Genomic DNA, 23831 nt, shown 5'->3' on the forward strand with positions numbered 1-23831 from the left:
AGATTGTAAGTGGATTATAAAGAATATTGTTCCTCAGCTCCACCCGTCAATGGAAAACATCAGAGGCTCTTTTGAGCCATAGGTTTAGAGCCAGGGTGCAGTGCTGGGTGAAGCTGAGCTGTGCTGGAACATGAGCTGATCAATGAGGAATGAAGAGCTTGCAAAGCAAAGTCAGTGTTGCTTTGGAGAGCTGTGCTGGGTCACTGCCTCTGCTGGAGGCTTCCGTGGTGAAGTTGGTAATTTTTGGGGTATTCAGGGAGAAACTGGGGCAGTGACTACAAAAGGGTTTTAGTGCTTGCTCCAAGCTGTTCTGGCCCCCTCAGCCTTCTGACCTTCTGCAAAGAGGATTGTGCTGCTTTTGCAGCAAAGGTGGAATCAGAGCAGTTCAGTGCAGCGTATTGGGTATATTTGTAAAACATACTAAAATTTAAGGAGCTCAGTGATAGAAAACCTCATGTAAGAAGAGACAAAAGGATGAGTTTTACCCCCAGGTATCTTGGGATGGGCAGCAGTCCATGAATGTGTAGGATCTCGCAGAAAACCCACAGCTGGAGAGCTGGATTTGCTTTTCAACTCCCTTCACTTATAGGCTTATGCTAACTCATTATGTCTGTTACAGTGGTACTAGAGGTCCAAAATGGGAAGATTCCACTGTGCAGTGGATTTGGAGCTGTGTTCAGGGGGGTAATTACCACTGTCAATGTTGCAATTCTTTTTCTGGACGTTGATTTCCTGTGCAAATGAAAGATTGCAGAAAAAGCACTAACAAGCAAGCCCTGCAAAATGACCAAAAAAACCGAACCCAAAGATTTCCTACTTCCAGTTCTTCACTGCAAGAAGAACTTTCCTGGATCAATATTGCTTCAGGACTGGGGTCTTAGTGCAGCACTGCATGGTGGAGCATCACTGTTAGTAACATCAGTTAATGCCCAAATATAGGTCTTTTTTATTGCTTGGGGTTTTATTTCTCTCTGTTTATCCTACAGTAGGATTCAATGCAGTAGTGAGGACTTTGTTGTGCATGTGTTCATCTTATTGAAATGCTTTTTTGAATTTAAATACCTATGTCCTGCCTCTCCCCACATGATTGTCCTCTGTAGGCTCCCAAGCACTACAACAGGCAATAAATTAATCTCTAGGTCATGACATAGTAATTTAATTAGGAAGAATAACAAAACTTATAGGGATTGAAATACAGAAAAATGCTTTCACTCAGTTTTCTGAACGGCTTTCTGTTCAATGTTTATACATTTAATTTTGGTGTGTGTCACCTGTCACATTCAACAACACTGAATAGAGAAAATACTTTTTCAAGGCAAAGCTTCCCATTCATAATGTGTGGCCTTTTGTTGGGAAAGAAGCTCTGATGCTGCAGTCAGATTATTGCACCTCATTTGTATAAAATCTTTGGAAAGAGCTGGAGTGGGAGGGGAAGGTCACTCTGGAAGTGTGGAGATGATTTTTTGGAAGATACCAGGCAGTGATGGTAACAGGGATCCTTCTCTTGCATTGACCTGTTTATCCCATGCCTTGCAAAGCAGCCAGAACATCCATCTATCTTCCTGAAGGACAGGGCTGTGGTTTCTGGCCGGAGATGAACCTAGAGGGGGTTGTGGTGAGCCTTATGTCGACACAGCACGATGGTGGTGGCCAGCAGCTGGAGAAGCAGGAGACAGAGGCCTGCCAAGGGGACCCAGATGAAGATGAGACAGAAGTACTCCAGATCTTCCTGCATTCTTCTGTCTGCAGGAATAGAGAAGAGGGAAGGTCCACCAGGTGCTCACAGCTGGTGTTACTGCCAGTTCTGGTGGAGCCAAGGGAGCTGCCCAGGGCCCTGCCTGGTGTGCCTGAGGCAGAGAGCTTCCCCTGGGCCTGCAGAGATGTTCTACTCCTGTCAGTGTTTTCTTGGGCATTGGAGGAAGGACACGTGGCCAAAAGCTCTTCTGTGTCCTCTGATGAGGCTAAAAGCAGCCCTGGACCCCAAGGTCCTACCCTCTTGCACCCTGTTTCTGGTGTGCCCAGGCATGGGATGTGCTCATGCTTTTTACATCATCCTTAGCCTTTCCTATGGGGGGATGAAACACTGGAATTTAATCCTTCCTATTCTGCTAAAGCTGTATGGATTTTCACTCTTCCCCCAACCCAAAATATCTGCAGGATGCCCCTTGTTATCAGTGATGAGAATCCAGCTCTTCCCTTTTCCTCCCTGCATCCAGGCTACCTGGATCTGATGCCTTCTGGCAGGAATCCTTTTCAGTGATGCCGCACTGGGTGGTGTATCCTGGTGTGGTGGGTCCTGGTGTGGTGGCTGCTGGTACAGTGGTGGTGACTATAAGTGAAATAGATGAATTCAGAATGTAGGGAAATACAGTGAAATAACTCTCCTGCCTTTCTTCTCTCCTACCCGGGCGCTGCTGTTCCTGTGCACAGCAAAGGGCTCAGCTGGGGGGAACTTTACATAGAGCCCATTTGGATGGGGTGTCCCCCAGGGAGGGTCTCCCAAGAGCCAGGAGGGAGCTGCAGCCTCCTTATTTCTCACTTTCTGACACCACGCTCAAAGCCTGAGCCCCTGAGCCTGGCAGTACTTTTGGGACCTGTGTGTGCTGAGGAAGCAGGGGGTGGTGGTGGTGGACTTTGCTTTAGCCTTCTCCCTTCAGAGCCATGGGTGGCATGGGGCAGTGAAGATGGGGAGGCAATGCTGGGTCTGCCCAGTCATCTTTGCCTTTGGGCAGGAGCAGTCCCAGGAACAGAGGTGGCAAGCAGGGAGCCTCTGGCAGGAGGACCTGTGGGTTGGTCACAGGATGCCTTGGGCAAGCAGGGAAATGGGGTTTGTGGGAGAGACAGCTGTGAAAAAGGGTGTGGGCAGGAGGTGCTGGGCATTTTGTCAGGGCTGAGTGAAGTTGGGTGAAGGTGTTGCTGACCTGGAAGGAAGGCAGGCTGGCCAGGGCTGAAGAACAGCATCTGGTTGAAATTCACCATGCAGAAATAGTTCCCCTCGTCCTGCGGTGTGAAAGACTTCACTACCAACAGATAGCCCGAGTTGTGTTTGCCCGCCTCAAAGCGAGGGGATGTTCTCTGATCCCTGCTGAATGTGGGCTGGGAAACAGAACTGATGAAGACGATGAAGTGAAGGGTCCCACTCTTGTCCTGGTGGATCCAGAATGCGCCACTGTTCTTGTCAGTCTGACACTCCAGCTCCAGCCTCTGCCCCACACGGAGCTGGGTGATGTCCTTGGGAGACTTGACCTTCATCTCAAGTGACTGGCCATGGATCCCAGGGCAGCCTGCAGGAGAGAAATCCTTGCTGGAACCTCTTGGGAAGACTAAAGGGGTTCTCTGAGGACACCTCCCTCCCCAGCCATGGGCTGGAGGTACAAATGCAGAGGGAAGACCGCGCTGTCTGGATGATGTGAAGGTTTTCTTGGAGTCCTTGCTGGGCTGGTGCAAGGAGGGTGCTCAGCAATCAGCCACCCGGGCTTTTACGGTGGGTGCTGCCCTTCCAGTGCCTTCTCAGGGACATTACCCCTTCCCTGCTTCTCCAAAGTGATAAGCTATACAAGCTCCCTATAAACTCTTAACTTATAAACCTCTTTTTTTCTGCCCTTCTCCCTCCCTTCCAGAACCACTCATCAGAGCAGTCTCCCTTCCCAGGGCGGGTGGTGCTGCAGCCACCCCTCTGGCTGCCCTTTGCCGGCTGAGGTGATTCTGCCTCTCCCCCCACAATTACTGAGCACTCCTCAAAGCCAGCCTTTCTGCTTCGATTTTTTTCCTCCCCTTTAACTAGTTAGTCCTATGTCTTGAATTTGATAGAAGGGTTTTCCTTGCCCGTCCCGGTGGAGGGGCTGCACAACCCCGTGTCGGTACTCACAGAGTCCCAGAGCAAGCAGCAGGAGCAGGGCAGGAGGCCTGTCCATCTTCTCCTGGGGTGTCTGCGCTTGGGGCTGGTGCAGCACAGCTGAGATGATCTTTGTCCCTTCACTTGGGAGGCTGTGTCGCTCTTTGGGGAGGATGTGATGTCATCAAGACCCCACCATCAGGACACATTCAGTTCAAGTCCAAAATTTGGGTCCCTTTAACCTCATCATTTCTTAGAAGCACCTCAAGGATTTTTCCTGGATGACTTTCATAGAGATCCAGAGTGATGCTGCTCATGACTGAGGTAGTATCAGGCACCACAGCCTGCTGTTCCCTCCTCACAGATTCTGTGCAGAAGATACAGACCAGTCCCATCCTTTGGTGCAGGCCCTAGAATGCTTTTCTTGGCAGGGATTCTGCCTCTTTCTCTTGAGCACATTCATGGAGTCCCGTGTACATGGCAGAGCCCACAGTGACACAGGTGCTTCATGGTGTAGATCCACAGGTGTGGTTTGTCTCCAAGCACAGGTTTCTGGCACACAGACAGGTATTTCTCTATTGTTCTTGTTGCACTTCTTCTTTGTTCAGTTCTTCTTTGCTATTGCTCAGCAAAAGCCTTTTCATACAAGGTAGTTGGTCTAGGAGCTGGAACCTGTTGAGACTGCCCCTTGCACAACTGAGTGTTTTGCTTTCTCTTTGTTTTCAAAACTTGTGGTTCTCTTCTTTCACCACAGGGTCTTCTGCTCTTCAAAAATACCCTTCTATGCTTCACCAGAGAGGGCCCTTGCTGCTGCCTCGAGGTGACCACTTGCACATGGGGATGGGTGATGCTTCCTGGACCTTTTCATGCACGGAAAGAAACGTTTCACCAGAGTGCAAGGGGCTGGGCTGATGTTTGATTTATTTCTTTCTTCTTTACTTTCCTGTTGATTGCTTTTCTTTTTTTATTACACCTTTGCAGAGAAGCTCCTTATTTTCCTTGGTCTGTCTGAAACCAGGTGCTGCTGAGTTTGATGCCCTTGATATTGGTGCTGCTACTCAGAGCATGAGATGACCAGGCCATCTTGTCCTGGGGCGTCTGTCCTTGGAGACAGTGCAGCACAGCTGAGATGATCTTTGTCACTTGGCTTGGGAGGGTGTGCCGCTCTTTGGGGAGCATGTGATGTCATCAGGACCCTCTTGGGTAAAGTGACAATGCTTGGCATCTGTGGCAAAACATTGAGGAAAAAAAGAATTTCTGAAGAAATTAGTGTCTAGTCCAGAATTTGTAATTTGCTTATTGTTTTACCTACTTGTGGTTCTTTTGTCTCACCACAGGTTGCTTCTGTCCTGCCCCAAACCCCCTTGAGTGCTCCAGTGGAGAGCCCTTGCTGCTGTCTCTGGGTGACCACTGGCACAGGGGGACGAGTGATGTTTCCTGGAACTTTGCACACACAGGCTTTCCTGTTGATTATCTTTCTGTGTAAGGTTTTTGTTTGGGTTTTTTGTTTGTTTTTTTTTTAATTAACCCTTTCCCAGGAAGCCTCTTGTTTCCTGGATCTGTCAGAATCCAGGTGCCCCTGGCTTTGATGCCATTGCTATTTGTGCTGCTACTGAGAGCTGAGTTATGGAAAATGGCTTAGGAACTGTGTTTATATTACTGGGCATCAGAGTGTGTTGGTGAGTGGGGAAAGCTGCTGCTGGGCTGCTGAGATGTGTGAGGGTCACTGGTGCTGTGTGAACTGTGGCCTGCAGAGTGTGGGTTGGAGGATCAGTGTGAGGATGTGTTGAGGGAGGCAGGAGCCATCCCAGAGCCTCCTGAATTTGGCACTGGGCTTGAAAGTGATCAGGTGTGTTCTGAAATAACAAACAACAAAGAAACCCCTCTGAAACAAATAAAACCCTCAAAGCAAACAGATCCTGCTTCTATTTCTTCATCTGCTTGAAGAAGATTTCTGTGTGGGGATCAGCACCAGAGCAGAAGGATCACATTGCCCTTCTGCCTGGGCTGCAGGAACGCGGTGTGATGTGTAATGTGAAAAAGTGGATAGAGTGACTGAGAATACTGAGGCAAAACCTATAGCTTTTTAAGGTAAACTTTTAGCTCACTGATTCAGTAAGAGACCACCCAACAATTAAATTGTTCTTATATCCCAAATTTTGAGGCTTTTCTGTTAATTTTTTCTTCATAGTGTGTGTAGAGCCATGTAGTTGTCATTCAGTATTTGCCCGCTCTTGCTCAGATACACTTATCTAGTCCCAAATTATTTTGTATTTCTTTAAAAATTCTTACAAACAAGTAAGTTGGGAAGAACTTTGTTTTTCTCTGATTTTCTCTCCTTCCTATCTTCTTTACAGAGGAGGAGATTATCAAAGGGTTTCTTCCACTCCTTGTTTTGCCAGGTTTTTATCATCCCCGTGACAGGAATTCCAGAGTACCCGCAGACTCTTTATCTCAGGCACTTTCATGGCAGCTTCCTGGGATGTGGGAGTGTTACTGGGCCCATCAGCAAATCCCTGGGAAGATACCTTTAGATGATTTTAGGCTGTGGTAAGCTGGAAGCTGGAGTCTGCCATCCTAAAGCTCAGGATGGTGTATAAATCACTGGCTTTTCTGTTACCCAAAACTTTCTCAAACACTTTTTTATTATCTTCCTGAAGGATTTTAGCTTTTGTGAAACTAGGAACTGAAGAAAGAAAGCAATAATGGTCATGAATCTGACTAGAATAATTTTATTTTTTGTCTCAGTTCTTGAATTGCAAGTGTACTAAGGAAATATTTACATGAAATATAGAGCTGAAAAAACAGAACTTGCAGTAGTCTGTAACATGTCCCAAAAAAATCAGCATGTTAAATGTGCTGTTTAACCAAAACAAGTGACAAAGATCTTTTTATTTTGATCCCTCAGCCATTTCCCTCAGAAAGAAAGCAAATCCCACTTTCCTTGCTGGGGCCAAACTCCTGCAGAGATAGGTGGGTTGGGGGTAGCAGCAGAACCAGGCTACTATGAGGTGAACAGTGTAAAAACCCTGTAAAAACCTCCAAAATAAGCCCCTTTAATCCATATTTAGCTTCTCAGTGCAGTCTTATATTCCATTACGTGACACAATAAAAACCCCAGGAGAGAGGGTACCACAAGAGGATGTGTTGAGGATAATAATTTGTAAGGCATCGTGTGGCAAATTCCACCTTTGGCTGCATTTTGGGAGGAAATTGCTCACAACCTTGAGCAGAGGTCCAGCTCAAGTCCTTATTTCTCATCAGCTTCTCACTGAGGCACATCAGCATCAGGATTGGCCTGGCTGTTGTGCCTGAACCCCGTCACTGGGAAGAGAGACGGCCTCTGGCCTTGGGCATTGACAGGAGAAGCTCAGGGTTTGGAAGGAGCTGTGCTTTCCCCTGTGGTTCACAGGGAAATGCTGCTGCTTGTCTGTGTGCCTGTGCTCCCAAGATCTTGTCTCTTCAAACCTGGCAGAGTGGGTGAGGTGCAGTCACATTGTGGATAACGTAGGAGGTGGATTTCTGTGCTGACAGCTCCTGGGAGAAGATCCAGAAGCCAGAAGGTGCAGATGCTGATTTGTGTTAGTTTGGGGTCCTGGGTTTTGTGGGGGGCTTCCCGTTTGCAGGCCTGGAGAGAGAAGAGGGTTTGGTTTACTCAGATGGGACAGGAGCAAGAAGGCAATTAAGGCTCCTTGAGCCTTGGGCTGCAGCCAGGGACCTCCAAGAGGAGGCTGCAAAGTGTCCCTAAATCATCTTTGTGCAAGGGAAAGATCTGCCACCATTTCCAGTAGTGACAGGCACCAGAAGGATATTCTCAACATACACTGATGGTCAATTCTTTTATTAATTAAAAAGTAAAGTGGGCTTTTAAAATTTACCTCCGACTTTCTGCATTCTCCTGCCCTGTCATTATACCTTTCTCCACATTCAGAAAGAAATGAAGAGCTCAGGGTTTGCAGGGATTTTTTTGAGTTAGACAAGGTGTTATCAATTCAGAGAGAGTTTTTCTTGTTGGAACGTGTTGCCTGCAGAGAAGTTTGAAAGGAGGCTTTCCAGAGAGTCAACGTGCACACGGAATTATAGAAATGACTGGTGTCCATCGACGGAGAGTTTTATGCTGATCTAATGAGTTGGGGATTTGGCACCCATTTTCAGGGCAGATTAATTGGTGGTGGAAAATGAATCTTGCTGCTGCCAGCAAGGATTGCAGGCCAGATCCTGGGGTGCTCCTTAATGGAGTGAATTGCACTGTGAACTTCCAAAGAGCTTCCTTTCAATAAGCAGGAGCTGCTCAGAGCAGCAGGAATTTCGTCTCTAAACAAAAACTGAAATGTGCTACAATAGCTAAAGGCACAGCTCTGTCAAGTTAGGGCTGCTGCAGGAGAGCCATCCTGAGGAGGTGATTTCCTGACACCCCTGTCTAATGACCACTGCATCAGGGCAACACTGGAGAGCTCTGCAGGGTGTTTTTCTCCCCACAGAGACAGATCATCCCTGCACAGAGCTGGCAACAGGGGTTGAGATAAATGAAGAATGCAAACACAGTCCTAAACAAGGCTGCACAAAGAGCTCTTCCTTATCATTTCTCCCCTGGAAAGGCAGGCGAGGATCAAGAGGGTGCTGGGTGTAATAAATATCCCCTGTGAAAATGACAGTCTGTTCCCTTTCACAGATAGGTAAAAAAAAATACAACCTGCCTTTAAAAGAAAAATAAATTTGTAGGGATCCATTTTCTGCTAATGTTGGGGAGAGAGGTTCTTTCTGAATGATTGTATTAATTTGGAGAAGTAAACAACAATTTCCTTTGTTACTGTGAAACCATGGATGTATAACAAGGACCAGGAATTTATCTGATTTAAAAGATGCTTTAACTGGCAAAGAATGAGGCTTCAGAGCTGTGAACGTGCTGTTCCAAAGTTTCTTGGCAACCCAGCTGTTCCAAGCACCAGCCCAGCCCTGGCTGCCCTTGAGCAGTAGTGGGGATTTCTCGGTGTCTCTCTTGCCACAAGCCCCAGGGTGCACAAGGCTTGCAAAAGTGTAGAAGTGGTTTCCTGCAGAGCAGGAGAGGTGAGAAACCAGCTGCAGGGAGGTCAATCTGCAGAAGCAAAATGTGTGTGGGCAAAGGCATTTCCTCTTCCAAAATGGGGAATTGCAATTCTCATGCTGATCTTGTTTTCCTGGTGACTCAGGGTGAGGGGTGGGCTGGGAGGCAGGAGGGAAAGCATAAAGAAAAGGTTCCTGAGTGCCCTAGAAACTGGGTTACCCCTCAACCTATTGCTGTCTGCACCAGTGTTTCTCAGGAGAGTCATGCCAGGCTGCAGCAGCCTCTCTGCTACTGTTCCTTGGTGCCTGTTGGGGAAACAGAGTCAGGAAGCCATGGTGCTGTTGGTCCAAAATGGTGCAGAGGGGGATTTGGGATCCAGGAACTCGCATGTAATCCATGGGGACATCTGAATGTGTAGTGGTGAAATCACAGAACTGTTTTGGGGATGGGAAGGGATGAAATACAGTCCCCCTCAGGCTGAAGTTGGGAGTGGTGCATTGGGAGCACAGAAATGTGGATAATTATGAGAACTGGGTGATGCACAAAGTTTTTGGGCTGCCACAAGCACCTCCTGTCTTTCTGTTTCCTATCTGCTGCAGGGTTGGAGCTCAGTGATTTGAATTACTTAATAGATGAAAACAAAAAAAAAACCCTCCAAACAAACAAAAAGCCCCAAACAAAACCAAGAACAGAGCACAGGAGAAGCTTCTGTTCTGTTTTTGCCCTTAAGTCATTACTCAGGCCCCTCCCAACCACCTTCTATCAGATGAAGAATTTTTAGGTTGCCTTTTGGCACCAGCCTCCTTTATCTCTTGAGGGTGAGATGTTGCCAAGTTGAACAGAAAAATGCCAATGCCTATCACTCACCTCTTACACCTGCATCTTCGTCTTCTGGTTCCTAAAAAAAGGAGAGAAAATGTTTTAGTTCAAAGGTACTAAGTCCCAGCTCAGGAAAGAACCACTCCAGTGAGGCAGGGCTGGTGTTCCCCAGAAGCTGATATCTTTAAGACTAACAATGGATAAACCAAACCTATTTTTGAGGAAATCCATGCCAGGGAATGGTGCTGCAGCTCATGTTACCCCAGTAATCCACTTAAATATTCTCGTGAATTCATCTTTAGGGTGGGTAGCAGCAGCAGGCTCAGCCTGGGAATACTGAGGGTGAATTATTTCTATTTGCTGTCTCTGTTGACTTTGGCACATTGCTGAAAATCCCTCAGCAGCAATTATTTCTACAGCAGGTGATGGCAATGAGGCCACATGGCATGCACCTAAGTTAATTATGCTCTTCCCTATCTTAGCCTCTGTGTTGTTCCTTTGGGGTGGATGCAGCAAAATAAAATGTCCAGCCATTAATTTCAGATCAAGGTAAAAATCCGTCCTCAGGGGCTTGGTCTGAAGCTGAAATTGACTATAGCTGAGGTCTTTTCACTGATCATAATGTAATGAAGTTTCTCATCTGGCTCCAGCTTGAGCTGCTAATGGGACTCTCAGCATTTACTGGAGCATATTTACCCAGTTAGGTCAGAATGTTTCAGGCTCTGGGACTTTAACCTCTGAGACACCCATTTGGTAGAGCCAAGACAGTTGATAGAGTAAATACTGTCTCTTCCTAATGTATGGTTTTTCCTTGAAGGTCTTTTCCAACATAAATAATTTTCTGACTCTATGATTCTAAGTTGATAATTCTTTCTCATCTTAATCCCTCTGATGAGGATTAAAATACAGACACTGATTTTAGCAGTGGTCCTTCTCTTGCATTGACTGTGTTCTGGTTATCTGCTGCCTCCCAAAGCAGCCAGAACATCCATCTATCTCCCTGAGGGACAGGGATGTGGTCTCAGGCCAGAGGTGCATTTGGAGGGGGTTGTGGTGAGCCTTACGTCGACACAGCACGATGGTGATCACCAGGGCGATGAGGAGCAGGAGGCAGGCACCTGCCAAGGGGACCCAGATGAAGATGTGACAGGAGAAATCCAGATCTTCCTGTGTTCTTCTGTCTGCAGGAATAGAGAGGAGGAAAGGTCCACCAGGTGCTCATGGCCGGTGTTATGGCCAGTTCTGGTGTAGCCATTCTCCTGGGGACTCGAGGGAGAATATGTGGGCAAAAGTTTTCTCGTCACCTGCTGAGGCTAAAAGCAGCCCCAGCCCCCAAGGCTCTACCCTCCCTCCCCTGTTCCTGGTGTGCCCAGGCATGGGACATGCTCGTGCTTTTTACATCATCTTTAGCCTTTATTAGGTTAGATGAAATGCTGGAATTTAATCCTTGCATCTGTGATAAAGAAGCTCTGTGGATCTTCTCTCTCCCTCCCAATCCCAAAATGCCTGCAGGATCCCCCTTGGTGTTAGTGGAGCAGAGTCCAGCCCTTCCCCTCTCCCTCCCTCCATTCAGGTTACCTGGATCCGGAGTCTTGGGGTAGGAGTCCTCAGTTATGCCACGCTTGGGGATGGGTCCACGTGTGGTGGGTGCCACTGTCGTGGTGACTGTAAGTGAAATGGATTAATTCAGAAGGTAGGGAAATACAATAAAACAGGTCTTTCCTGCCCTTCTGCTCTCCTAACCTTGCCAGGGCACAGGTGCTCCTGAGTTCAGCTCCAGGACAGCTTCATGGAGCCTGTTTTGCAGGGGGACTCCCCCAGGGAGGGTCTCCCAAGAGCCAGGAGGGAGCTGCAGCCTCCTTATTTCTCACTTTCTGACACCATGCTCAGAAAGCCTGAGCCCCTGAGCCTGGCAGTACTTTTGGGACCTGTGTGTGCTGAGGAAGCAGGGGGTGGTGGTGGTGGACTTTGCTTTAGCCTTCTCCCTTCAGAGCCATGGGTGGCATGGGGCAGTGAAGATGGGGAGGCAATGCTGGGTCTGCCCAGTCATCTTTGCCTTTGGGCAGGAGCAGTCCCAGGAACAGAGGTGGCAAGCAGGGAGCCTCTGGCAGGAGGACCTGTGGGTTGGTCACAGGATGCCTTGGGCAAGCAAGCAGGGAAATGGGGTTTGTGGGAGAGACAGCTGTGAAAAAGGGTGTGGGCAGGAGGTGCTGGGCATTTTGTCAGGGCTGAGTGAAATTGGGTGAAGGTGTTGCTGACCTGGAAGGAAGGCAGGCTGGCCAGGGCTGAAGAACAGCATCTGGTTGAAATTCACCATGCAGAAATAGTTCCCCTCGTCCTGCGGTGTGAAAGACTTCACTACCAACAGATAGCCCGAGTTGTGTTTGCCCGCCTCAAAGCGAGGGGATGTTCTCTGATCCCTGCTGAATGTGGTCCGGGAAACAGAACTGATGAAGACGATGAAGTGAAGGGTCCCACTCTTGTCCTGGTGGATCCAGAATGCGCCACTGTTCTTGTCAGTCTGACACTCCAGCTCCAGCCTCTGCCCCACACGGAGCTGGGTGATGTCCTTGGGAGACTTGACCTTCATCTCAAGTGACTGGCCATGGATCCCAGGGCAGCCTGCAGGAGAGAAATCCTTGCTGGAACCTCTTGGGAAGACTAAAGGGGTTCTCTGAGGACACCTCCCTCCCCGGCCATGGGCTGGAGGTACAAATGCAGAGGGAAGACCGCGCTGTCTGGATGATGTGAAGGTTTTCTTGGAGTCCTTGCTGGGCTGGTGCAAGGAGGGTGCTCAGCAATCAGCCACCCGGGCTTTTACGGTGGGTGCTGCCCTTCCAGTGCCTTCTCAGGGACATTACCCCTTCCCTGCTTCTCCAAAGTGACTTCCTGAAATCACTTTTTGCAAAGCCCCTTTTTTTCTGCCCTTCTCCCTCCCTTCCAGGGCCACTCATCAGAGCAGTCTCCCTTCCCAGGGCGGCTGCCCTTTGCCGGCTGAGGTGATGCCACCTTTCCTTCCAAACCTACTGAGCACACCTCAAAGCCAGCCTGTCTGGTTTGATTTCCCCCCCTTAACTATTTATCACATTTTATTGGATCCAGTGGAAGGGTTTTCCTTGCCCGTCCCGGTGGAGGGGCTGCACAACCCCGTGTCGGTACTCACAGAGTCCCAGAGTGAGCAGCAGGAGCAGGGCAGGAGGCCTGTCCATCTTCTCCTGGGGTGTCTGCGCTTGGGGCTGGTGCAGCACAGCTGAGATGATCTTTGTCCCTTCACTTGGGAGGCTGTGTCGCTTTTTGGGGAGGATGTGATGTCATCCAGACCCTCTTGGGTAAGGAGCTCATGCTCAGCATCTGTGGCATAACGAGGAAAAAAGTATTTCTGCAGAAATTAGTTTCTAGATCAGAATCTGGGTTCTTTTATCCTTATCAGTTCTTAATGGTGCCTCAAGGATTTTTCCTGGATGACTTCCCTAGAGATCCAGAGTGATGCCACTCATGACTGAGGTAGCATCAGCCACCACAGCCTGCTGTCCCCAGCCTTCTGGGGGTCCACAGCAGCCCCAGCTCCACAGAAGTTATGGATGAGTCCCATGCTTTTGGTGCAGGCTGCACTTCGCTTTTCTTGGCAGGGATTCTGCCTCCTACCCTTGAGCACACTCAGGGAATCCCGTGTGGATGGCAGAGCCCACACGATTTTGTTACCCGGCGAGACGCAGGTGTTTCATGGCATAGATCATACGTATCATTTATCTCCAAGCACACGTGTTGCTGGCACACAGCTGGGTTCTTCAGGTGCTTGATTGTTCTGTTTGCAATTCTTCTTTGTTTAATTCTTCTTTGTAATTGCAAATCTCTTTGCACAAGGCAGGTGGTCTGTGAGCAGAAACCTCACAGGAGTGCCCAGTGTCCAGGGCGTGCTTTGCTTTTTGTTTTTTTTTAACAGCTCATGGCTCTCTCACCACAGGTGCTTCCTCTCTGCCAAAAAAAACCCCTTGTGTGCCTCAGTGGAGAGGGCCCTTGCTGCTGCCTCCAGGTGATCACTTGCACGTGGGGGTGAGCGATGCTTGCTGGAGCTTTGCACACACGGTAACACGGGTTTCAAAGCCTGCAAGGGGCTGGGCTGATTTCTTTCTTTCTTCCTGGCTTTCCTGTTGATCATTTTTCTATATGCATTTTTTTTCCCTTTACCCTGTTGTAAAGAAATCCCCTTTTTCCTGGGTCTGCCAGAAAGTAGGTGCTGCTGGGTTTAATGCTGTTTCTATTGGGGCTCAGAGCTGAATAACTGAAAATGATTTAGGAACTGGGTTTATTTCTCTGGGCTTCAGTGTGTGTTGGTGAGTGAAGAAAGCTCGTGTTAGGCCTGCTGAGATGTGTGAAATTCATGCTTTTGTTAGGCTGGGAGACTTGTGATGTCTATCTTAAATAGACCAAATGAAAGTAAAATGGAAGTGAATGTGCTGGCCAGTGAGGAGGGGTCAAAATATTTGTCAAATACAGGTTCTCACTCTGCTGTAGAGTGAGCAGGCAATGCATGTCCTCAGAGATGTGGTGATGGATGTGCTGGGAGAACCTGTACAATTAAAGGATCATCCAGGAAGGGCTACTGCCTTTCTTAGTAGGGATATCCCATTTCTTTCTTGTCTCTGACAAATAGTAAATTTCATTATGAATCAGTCCAGGGTACCAAACTGGTGCCCAGATATTCCTCTCCTCTGTGTAGGGGTGTCCTTGATCTTGGTCCTCTTTGCTCCCAGATGAAGCTGATTTCCAGGGAAGGCCACCTTATATATATATCCTTTAAAGGCAAGGCAAAAGCTTCTTGTCAGTTGGGAGATACAGCTGCAAGAGGGCTGTCACACATTGCGTTTTTACTGACTTCTGTGATAAGGTGCTGTGTAGCACAAAGCTATTTCTATTTTGCATATCAACAAAGAAGAAAAAATAAAGTTGCAGTAGCAATTACCTGATTAGGAAAATCTCCAGGACATAAGCAGAACCCCCAGGAAAAAGCTCTGATTTAAAATCAACACTTGTATTAATAATTTAGAGTGGTTAATGTAAGTTTAACACTGATGACTAAAATTGGGAGGAGGTGTCTAATCAGATTAATTAGGGAATTGCCTTGCTTTTCATATGCTCTGGTTTGCCTGTTTGTCCTCTAGACAGTATTTTAAAATAGGCTGTCATTGTTTGACTGAGGACCTAAGCCAAATCAATGAACACTAGCATTAATAACATGTTTTATTAGTAATGTACTTAGTAATTTCTGTTGTAGTGTCACTGGTATGATATGACTAAGGAAGAAAAAATACTCAGACAACCAGTTAATTCTGCAGAGCATCTTACAAGAGAAATCAGGAGACCAGACAGGTTGATTAGAAGGTAGGCAGTCATTTCTTTTTTCACCCAAACCCAAATATATAAATTTAATTTTACTCACAGCTAAGGTTACAGGACGCTGATTGCTGGTGAACTCCAACCTAAGTTGCTTATGACTGAGGTTTATCTTTATGTACTAGGGCCAGCCTAGGTCTGTATTTAATTGATATCAAATAATTAGTAGAAGACAGGAGCAGGGAGATAAGAGGAAAAATCATGCAGGGATGAGATAGAGTAACAAGGATCCACCTGTTTTTGATCAGGGCTTAGCGGGAGGTGAATTTAGGATTCATTTTCTCTGCTTTCTTACATCCATTTGACAGAGAAAGAATGGGAAATAAGAGAGACTTGAGGACCAGAGCTGGAGGACATGCTGAGTTTTCAATATATTTGATTTCTCAGTCATTTTGTGGAAAGATCTCAGGGGCTTTTTCATGGGGCAAGAAGCTTTTCAGTTTCTCAGTGTCAGTCATAGCAGAGGTTGCCTGGATGTCTCACAGTGTTGTGTGCTTGGAGCTCCTCTGGGGACAAGGGAGTCACTCTGCCATGGTCAGTGAACAAAACAGGAGCACCAAAATGACTGTGCTCCATCAGATCCGTTGTTGTGTTGCCCATGGTGTCCCCTGGTGCTCCAGAAGGACATCCCATTGCCAAGCAGGGGTGCCATATTCCTGAGGATGAGCAGGAGCTGTTGCATCCCTGCGAGGGGTCAGTGATGGTAGCTCAGGAGTGACACCAGACTGTCTTTGCCACAGCACTGCTGACTCTTCCTGTTCTTAACCCTTGAAGGATTGTATTAAAACTTTCCATTCCACTTTCATGGGGAGGAATGGAAAGTTTTAATGAAGATTTCAAAATTCAGTCACAAATTACAAGCATTGTTTTTCAAACAGAGGGAAAAATACCATGTTGAGACTCCAGCACACAGCTTTTCCGGTGTGAAATGAGGCTGTGGTTTATCAGCCACTTGCTGCCCCCCTTTTCTTTGCAAAGCTTCAGCACTTTAAGAGCTTTGCAGAATGTCAAATGCAACAGTCACCCACCAGGTACTCACGCTGTTTTTCCATTGTAGCCACGTGTTTCCAGTTTGGTGGCCAATACTGCCCACTCTTCTGGGTGCTCTCAGTGTGCACATCACATACCTCAAAATCCAGAATGCAAACCACAAACACTCCTGCACTCTCACCTCTCCTTGGTGCAGCCCTTTAACTCACCACAGGGCTGGAAATCTCCATAATCTCCAAGCTTGTTGGCACCTCAGCTGAAAGTTTGATAGAAGACCCGGATGTGTTGTGAGTTTTCCTTGCAGAGCCTTCCCACAACTTCTCTCTTGATGCTGCAGAGCTCATTTGTGCTGGCATTCAATAAATCAGCAATCTGTGATGGCTTCTTTTGGGGGCTGGTATCCATGTACTCTGCCAGTGCCCCATCTGCAGTTAACAGTGGACAGGCTGGCTTTCTGCCACTCCAATCTAAATATCACTGATTCAGACCAGAATGAAAAAAGACCTAACATTTTTCTAATTGTATCTAGACTTAAGAAGAAGTAAATTATCTGCTTGGCTCCAGTGCATAATTTATTTTTTCTTTTGTCTGAACAGTTCAAGTAGGTGAACTGGTCTCATTATCTCATTTCCAATTCCCACAATCAGATTTCTGTTGGGTTCAAGGCACTGTTTTATTGTTGTCCTCTGAGTTCAGCTCCCTTCCAGGGTCCCATAGCCTTGTTGTAATTCCCACAGCTGACTTCTTCTGCCCACACCAATCCAGAGTCTTGCCATGTCTCCTTTGCTGCACACTGACCTTCTTCCCCAAAGACGTTGGGCAGGAGATTCCTGGTGGAGATTCCTCAGGGAGTTTTTGGGTCATCTGTGTAGTACAGAAGGACTTTCCCAGAGCAGGGTATTGCTGTGCACCTTTACTGTTAAAATCTTTGAGAGGGAACTAATTTCCATAGCAGGTTACAGCTAATGGAATGGAGGAAGGGCTCCCATTTCTGTTCCCCATCTCTCCTGCTGGCAGAACTGGCAGGATGGAAACACATGGCTTGCTGGAGACAACTTGCTTCATCCATTTTGTGGTCCTATTAATAGTGTTTGCTGGTGTATACATCTTATTTGTTCTCAGTTTTGCATTTATTTGAAAGAAAACCCAACCCTCTCTGTTGAATTAGACCTGTAGGATGCAACCCTAAGCCACAACACCCTGATCAAAAGGGACAGGGCAGGAGGGATGGTGGCATCAAAAAGCAGCAGCTGGTTTAATGCTCTCCTGCCATCAACAAAACAAACTAGATTTGGTGCTGAGCTTCACTTTTAACAGCCTGATCCCCACTAGTACTGTGAAGAGAAGTGTGTGATTATTCTTTCCATGCCTGTTCTCCTACAGGCGCCCCTCCCACCCTGTTTGTGAGTGTTGGACTCAGAGGTTAAATGGCAAATCATGTCTAAAATTCTGCAAACTTTCTTTTAATGCACATTAATTTCCCTGCATTCATGTGTTGTAAATACAGAACTGCAGAAGGATTTTAGAGAGACTGGGCAATACAGGGGCAGGTGAAGTTTGGAGTGCGTGATTGTGAAGTGCTGTGTGGAAGGAAAACCAGTCCTGACTTGACTATAAAACTTGGGTTAGAACAGGTACTACCATTGTCCAGCAGGAAAAGCAAATGGATGTCAGCAGGTAGGAAGGAAAGCAGGTGTAAAACAGAGAATAGAACAGAGAACAGCTTTGCCATTGTATGGTCCAGTGGTCCAGTCCATGGCCAAGGCGTGGTCCAATGCACTGTATAAATCCTGAATGCTGTGTGTTGGTCTGACCCCTCATCTCACACAGGGGACTCAAAAAAGAAGTAGTAGAACAAGAAAAGGTTCAGAGCAGGACAAAATGTGGGATCAGAGGCCTGGGATGGATTTTGTGTGGCAGGCTAGGACTCTTTACCCTGCAAACATGATTTGAATGGGTATCCACTACAGGTCTTCAGAACTGTGAGTGGCTGGAAAGGAGCAGAGAAGGATTGATTATTTCCTGCCTTTTCCAATAGAGAAAGTAAGGGGCATCAGATGATAGTGGGTGAGGCTGAACACAAAAGAAATTCACCCAGGGATGTCCCTGACAAAGGACACTGTGGACGCAGAGCCTGGACAAATGGCTTGGAAGAGAAGTTCATTGTGGGTTACTCAATAGACAGCAACAGGCTCAGGAAATCTATTTAGTTAAAAATAGACTGAATATTAAGGGAGAGTGACACATATGATTTTCTTGTCATTATTCCTTAGCCATCTGCTCATATCCAGTGTTGGAGACAGGATGGTTGTCTGGATGAACCTTTGCTCTGAACCAAACCAGTCATTTTTACATTCTTAAATGTGAGATTTCATTACAATGTGTCATTTTTAGGAAGCCATTTGTTACAAAACTCCACATCCATTTCCTCTGAAACACTATTAATTTTCCAATTATCTCATTCTTTAATGCTGGGCACTTTAATCTTCCTTAGCTGTTCACCCTGCACAAGGACATTTATCCAACAACAGATCCTGTGGTTTCTCACAGGAGAATATTTATCCCTCTTGGAAAAGGGATAATGGCCAGGAAAGATGTTTGGCCCTGGTCAACTACCTCAGTTTGTGTTCCAGCTTTGGGAAAGCAAGGAGTGACCCAGCTTTGGCGAGCAGGGGAATTTGCACAGAGGCAGCTTCCTTCCCCTGGCATCTCCTTGGGGATGTCACCTTGGGCTCTGCACAGTGGGGTGTGACCCATGTTTGTAATTGTATCAAAATTATCCTGGCTACGGCAGTGATAGGTGTCAGATTAAAATTAAAAGACCTGAGGAAATGCATCTATTTTGTAATGGCTGTTCCACCACTGCTCTGACTCATTTCCTTCTGCATCCAGATGACTTGAGACATATATTTTAATAACAGGAATGTCATTTGCAGCTCATTGCTCAGGGCAGGAATGTACAATCCCAGCCCCCAGGAATATTTTGTGTCAATTTGTTTTTAAGTGAACAATAGGAAATATCCCAGTTTGAATTTTGCATTCAGTGTTGATGGTAAGGCATAGTGTTTTGAAGCCCCACAGCTGGGTGTCAGTGCAGCCCAGCACCTCTCCCTAAGACATCAATCAGTGAGTTTACCTCGTGCTTGTGCTGGATGATTGCACCTGGACTTTGTTGAAGAATGGCAGCAGTTCTTCTGTGACCCTGCCTGTAAGCCAGGAGCCCCCAGAGCTCAACATCTCCTCCCTGGTGTGCCTGAAGAGGGGTCGTATATTGTTAGGACAAGGGGAAATGGCCTCAGGTTGAGCCAAGGGAGGTTCACTTTGATATTAGGAAAAACTTCATTGAAGGAGTGGCTAAGAATTGGAACAGGCTGCCCAGGGCAGTGGTGGAGTCGCCATCAGTGGTAGTGCTCTAAAAACAAGCAGACATTGCACTTTGGCATTGAGGTATTTGGTCTAAGGTTGGACTTGATGATCTTGGAGGCCAAATGATTCTCTGATTCTATGCTATGATGGGACTCAGCTGTGGTGCTGCCATGGGCTGTGCTGCCAGGTGGAAGAGCAGCGCTCACCCAGCTCCTCCGAGGATGCTGTGCCTGTTCCCAGAGGCAGCTGCCCAACATCACAGTTCTGTGCTGCATTTCATGCTGCCTGCACAGCCCACAGCCCTGGCTCGCCGTGCTGGGAGGGCGCAGCAGGATGTGTGGTGGGTAAGATCACATGTGTATCTCTGGGGACAGATATGTCTCTTAAGCCACAGCCCTCATCCCTGCTCAGCCTTGCGGGGAGGGAGGGTGGCTGCACACCAGATTTTGGCGCCCGACCTCCTGGCTGGATGCTTTAACCACCAGCAGAGAAGAGGAGTAGAAAACCCAGCGTGGCTTGCAGCTGGGGCAGGGTAAGGCTGGCTCTGAGCTCGCAGCGTGGAGGAAGGGGTGGGACGGGCCAAGGGCTGGCAGCAGCACAATGCCTGTGGTGGTTCTCACCAGCCTGTGGGCTCAGCACAGAATTTTTTAGGTTGGAGAAGATTTTCAGAATCATCGAGTCCAACCCTTAAGCCAGCACTGCCAAGGCCACCACTAAACCTTGTCCCCAGGTGGCACATCTGCATGTCTTTTAAACCCCTCCAGGGATGGTGACTCCACCACTGCCCTGGGCAGCCTGGGCCAGTGCCCGACAACCCTTTCCATGAAGAAATTTTTCCTAGTCTCTCATCTAAACCTCACTTGGCACAACTTCAGGCCATTTCCTTTTGTCATCACTTTTCTTTGGAGGTGTCCATTGCTCCCAATGCTCTACAGAGGGCAATCCGGAATTTTCTGGCGTTTCCCAGCAAAGCTCAAGCCCTTGAAGAACTCAGTATTGCAAAACTTCTCCAGATTTCTGCAGGATTGAGTTTTCTGCTGCCTGATGCAGAGGCTCAGCCCAGGGCAAGACAGAATTTAGCCCTGACTCATTGCTGGAGCCTAAAAGCCAAGGAGACAAACTCAGAGGTGCCTGTATCAACCTGGCTGCCTGAGAGCCCCCACCAATCCCAGGAGCTTTTGGGAGAGGATGGAGAGGGCTTTGCCAGCTGAACAAATTTCCTTTTCACATTGACTTCCAGCTGAGTGATTCATCTCAGGGGTTTGGGGGGTTTTGTGTTAAATGAACTAAATAATTTTGCTGTGTGAGATCCCTGTTGCAGCCGCACTTAGGTATGCTGTACCTGGCTGAGAAAACATTCTGAGCTGATGTCATCACTGGGATTTCTTTTGGAGTGTTTCATACATGGTTTTGATTTATTAACTAGAGCAGGAAGTGTAAATAGCAATAATGATACTCTCTCTCTTAAAAGTGTCATGCAGCCCCCTTTCATGCACATGTGTAGCTTAAAGGCTGAATGAGAAGTTGAATTTAATAGAAAACCACAGATGCCTAAGGGAGGAATGTTAAGGCTCCTGTCATCTTGCAAACATTTAAAGCTTGGGTGAGTTTTGCTTCATGTGTAAGAGCCACTGGTGTATGAACTCAAATTAACCTTTCTCATAGCAAGGCAGTAGAGGAGCAAAATAAATACCTTATATAAATTTATTTTTGACTTGGTCCAATATGTGTTCCACTTAAATGAATGCTGGAATAACAAATATTTGTTTATAATCCCACAGAAGCTGCAGATCTCACCCTGAATGCACTCACTATGGATTTATTGATAGCAAAAGTATTGGTTATTTCAGCAAATAATCCATAATTTCATAACCGGAAATTATATTAAAATACAATTAGAATAATATTGAAAAAAACCAATTTCTGGTTTATATAAACCAGAAATTTAACACATTGCTATTTTTGGCTTATTGAACAAAATGCAGTGAAGTCTATTGTAATAAGGGCAAGAAGTATTTATGCTGCTTGGAAGTAGTTTCTTTTTCCCTAGTGGATTTTTTTGGGATTTCCTTGCAGCTTCTGGGACACATCTGATTTTATACAGTGAGAGAAAAAGACATTTAGAAATTCCTGTTTGACAGATCTGATCTGAATGCTTAGAAGTCCTGCTGTGAATCCATTTCTCCTGCCAGCTACTGTAATAAGTAGCTACAGTGCATGGAACTGTTCTGGGTGAGGATAAATCTGAAGGAATTTAAACAGCACCCGTGGGTAATGTACCTCCTTTCTTTTTGCACAGATTTCAAGTCTAATCATTTAATAGAGGTGTTATTCAGCCTTTCTCCATTATTACGCCTTGCTCAGCAGTTTATGACTGAAAAATTGTTTTTTTATGTATTAGGAGCTTTAAACTCAGAGATAACTTTACTCTCTTGTCAATAGCTTGCTTTCAATTGAACATTTTCAACTGCACCTGACTTGATTAACTTTTTTGTAAAAGAAAAACCACAGACCATCTGCATAAAAATGGCAGGGCATCTTAAAAGAATAAAGAAAAATGGCAGAGCATTTTAAAAGAATAAAGAAAAATTGAGCACTTTCAATATTAGATTAACAACTGAGATATTCTGTAAAGACTGGCAATTTTTAAAAATGCATTTACAGAACTTTAACAAGACCATGAAGACTATTTACTGCAATGCCTGAAATACCTGTGGTTTTGCTCTGTATCTACACCCTTTGAATATTCTAATGCTTTTGAGGTCTGCACTCTTTGTTGAGAGAATAACTGGATTTTTTTTCTAGTATAGAATGTGTATTCTATATATTCTTTATATACAGTCTATATATTCTACATAGAACATATGTGGGATGTGTTCTATATAGAATATGTATTATATATGTTCTATAAAATATAAGGGAAATAATAATAACAACAGCAACAGACTATTGCAACGTGATTTTTGATTTCTTTTACAATTCCTTGCCCAACATAGTTGAAGTTTTGTTCTTGAACACATACATCTGCAAAACCCTCCTTGTCCTATGCAAAAGCCTTTTGTCTTTGTCCAAGTTTTGTAATCCTTTTGTCATTTAAGCTGAAATCCTTCATTTACTGCTGAAGTGCAGTTTTGTGGTTATATATAAAATCCCATTACTTTGCCTTCTAGGCTTGGATGTTCCTTGCTGCAGGAAGGATGGTGACAGTGGAAGACAGGAGAAGGTTGATCCATCCTTGAAGGAACCAAGGAATAAATTCAGGACCCTCATGTGCCAGCACATCGTGGCTGGAGTGACACTGTGATGGACAGTGCTGTCACCTGTACCTCTCTCTCCATGGATCCAGGGATCATGCTTCTAGCAGAGATGCACAGAAACATTTTCCCACTAATTTTCAAGCTGGAAACGACACACCACAGCTTATCACGGCATCCATGATCCTTGGCTGGCATCATCATTGTGCTCTCAGCATAAAAGTTGCAGATATGAGGGGACTGGGATAATTTTCTCAGCATCTTTTTATTAGTGATTCTGTTTCTTGCTTTTTTATGCTCTGGGAAAAAAAGCCTATGAAATGGGAGGTGTTTTTTTTCCATCAGCTCTCATAGTTGTGAAACCTGCTGATAAAATCTCTGCCAGGTTTACTGTCTAAAACACTCTATTGATGATTATAGAAATTTCTATTATTTTTTCATAATTTCTACTGGCAAACTGCCCAAACCTGTGTTTCAACAGGCTAGACAACATCTTTGGCTGCTGCCGTCCTCTCCTGTTTTCACTGCACACAGGTGATGTGGAGTCTGGGTGGTTTTTGGTTTGGGTTTTTTTTCCAAATTACAAAGGAAAAGTGTAGGAATTGGGGAATTCAGACATTGAGCAAATTCTTTGCTGTGGGTGGGCAGAGAGCTGAGGGATAAATCCCTATCTTTTGTGCTTGTGATATTGGAGTTGGGCTAAGTGGCTGAAGTCTACCAAGACAAGATGGTGCTGTCTCGGGGAGGGGTTCAGTGAAGGTCAGACTCTGTGAGGATGTCCTGAGTGTGGAGAAGGAGGAAGAGCAGTGGACTGGGCAGGGTTATCTCTGAGGCCACTCACCTTCCTGTGGGAGAGGAGGATTGGTCTGTGCAGCCTGTATTTGCTGCCCAGCCCCAGCCCTGGCTGCTTGGCCATGGGAGATCACCTCCTGTGCTGGCTGGGAGGTGGGAGAGCTGAACAAGGTATGGACATTAAGGTCAGGACACCTCAAGTGTGGGAAAGGGAGTTGGGATTTCAAAAGTAGTTGCAGGCAGAGGGAAAATCCCTGTTTTTTAAAGAATAAACCCTTGCCCGTGGGAAGTTTCAAAGGGGTTTTCTTACAGCTGTCCTGAAAAATGTACATATCAT

At 46.4% G+C, this 23831-nt stretch overlaps 3 protein-coding genes across 3 annotated transcripts in view; 1 reads left to right on the top strand and 2 right to left on the bottom strand.

Annotated features, from left to right (window-relative positions):
- RMND5A (required for meiotic nuclear division 5 homolog A) overlaps positions 1-23137 on the top strand; it is a 52576-nt gene extending 29439 nt beyond the window's left edge. Inside the window, exon 10 of the mRNA XM_082281966.1 lies at positions 22619-23137. The gene's annotated coding sequence lies outside the window, so the exon portion shown is untranslated. The remainder of the gene's footprint in view (positions 1-22618) is intronic.
- On the bottom strand, positions 1601-3252 carry LOC309573242 (T-cell surface glycoprotein CD8 alpha chain-like; the record flags this gene model as incomplete). Its single annotated transcript, XM_082282005.1, has 3 exons — positions 1601-1743; positions 2222-2329; positions 2922-3252. The coding sequence occupies 3 exons, from the start codon at positions 3250-3252 to the stop codon at positions 1601-1603; spliced, it is 582 nt and encodes a 193-aa protein (XP_082138131.1).
- Positions 7418-12947, bottom strand: LOC309573243 (T-cell surface glycoprotein CD8 alpha chain-like; the record flags this gene model as incomplete). The annotated part of the gene is made up of 6 exons (XM_082282006.1): positions 12862-12947; positions 11958-12320; positions 11277-11363; positions 10763-10879; positions 9747-9777; positions 7418-7463 (listed from the first exon to the last, which is right to left on the bottom strand). The coding sequence occupies exons 1-6, from the start codon at positions 12905-12907 to the stop codon at positions 7418-7420; spliced, it is 690 nt and encodes a 229-aa protein (XP_082138132.1). The 5' UTR covers positions 12908-12947.
- Positions 23138-23831: the final 694 nt, after the last annotated feature.

The sequence above is a fragment of the Coloeus monedula genome (assembly GCF_965178545.1).
Source record: "Coloeus monedula genome assembly, chromosome: 5".
Lineage (NCBI taxonomy): Eukaryota > Metazoa > Chordata > Aves > Passeriformes > Corvidae > Coloeus > Coloeus monedula.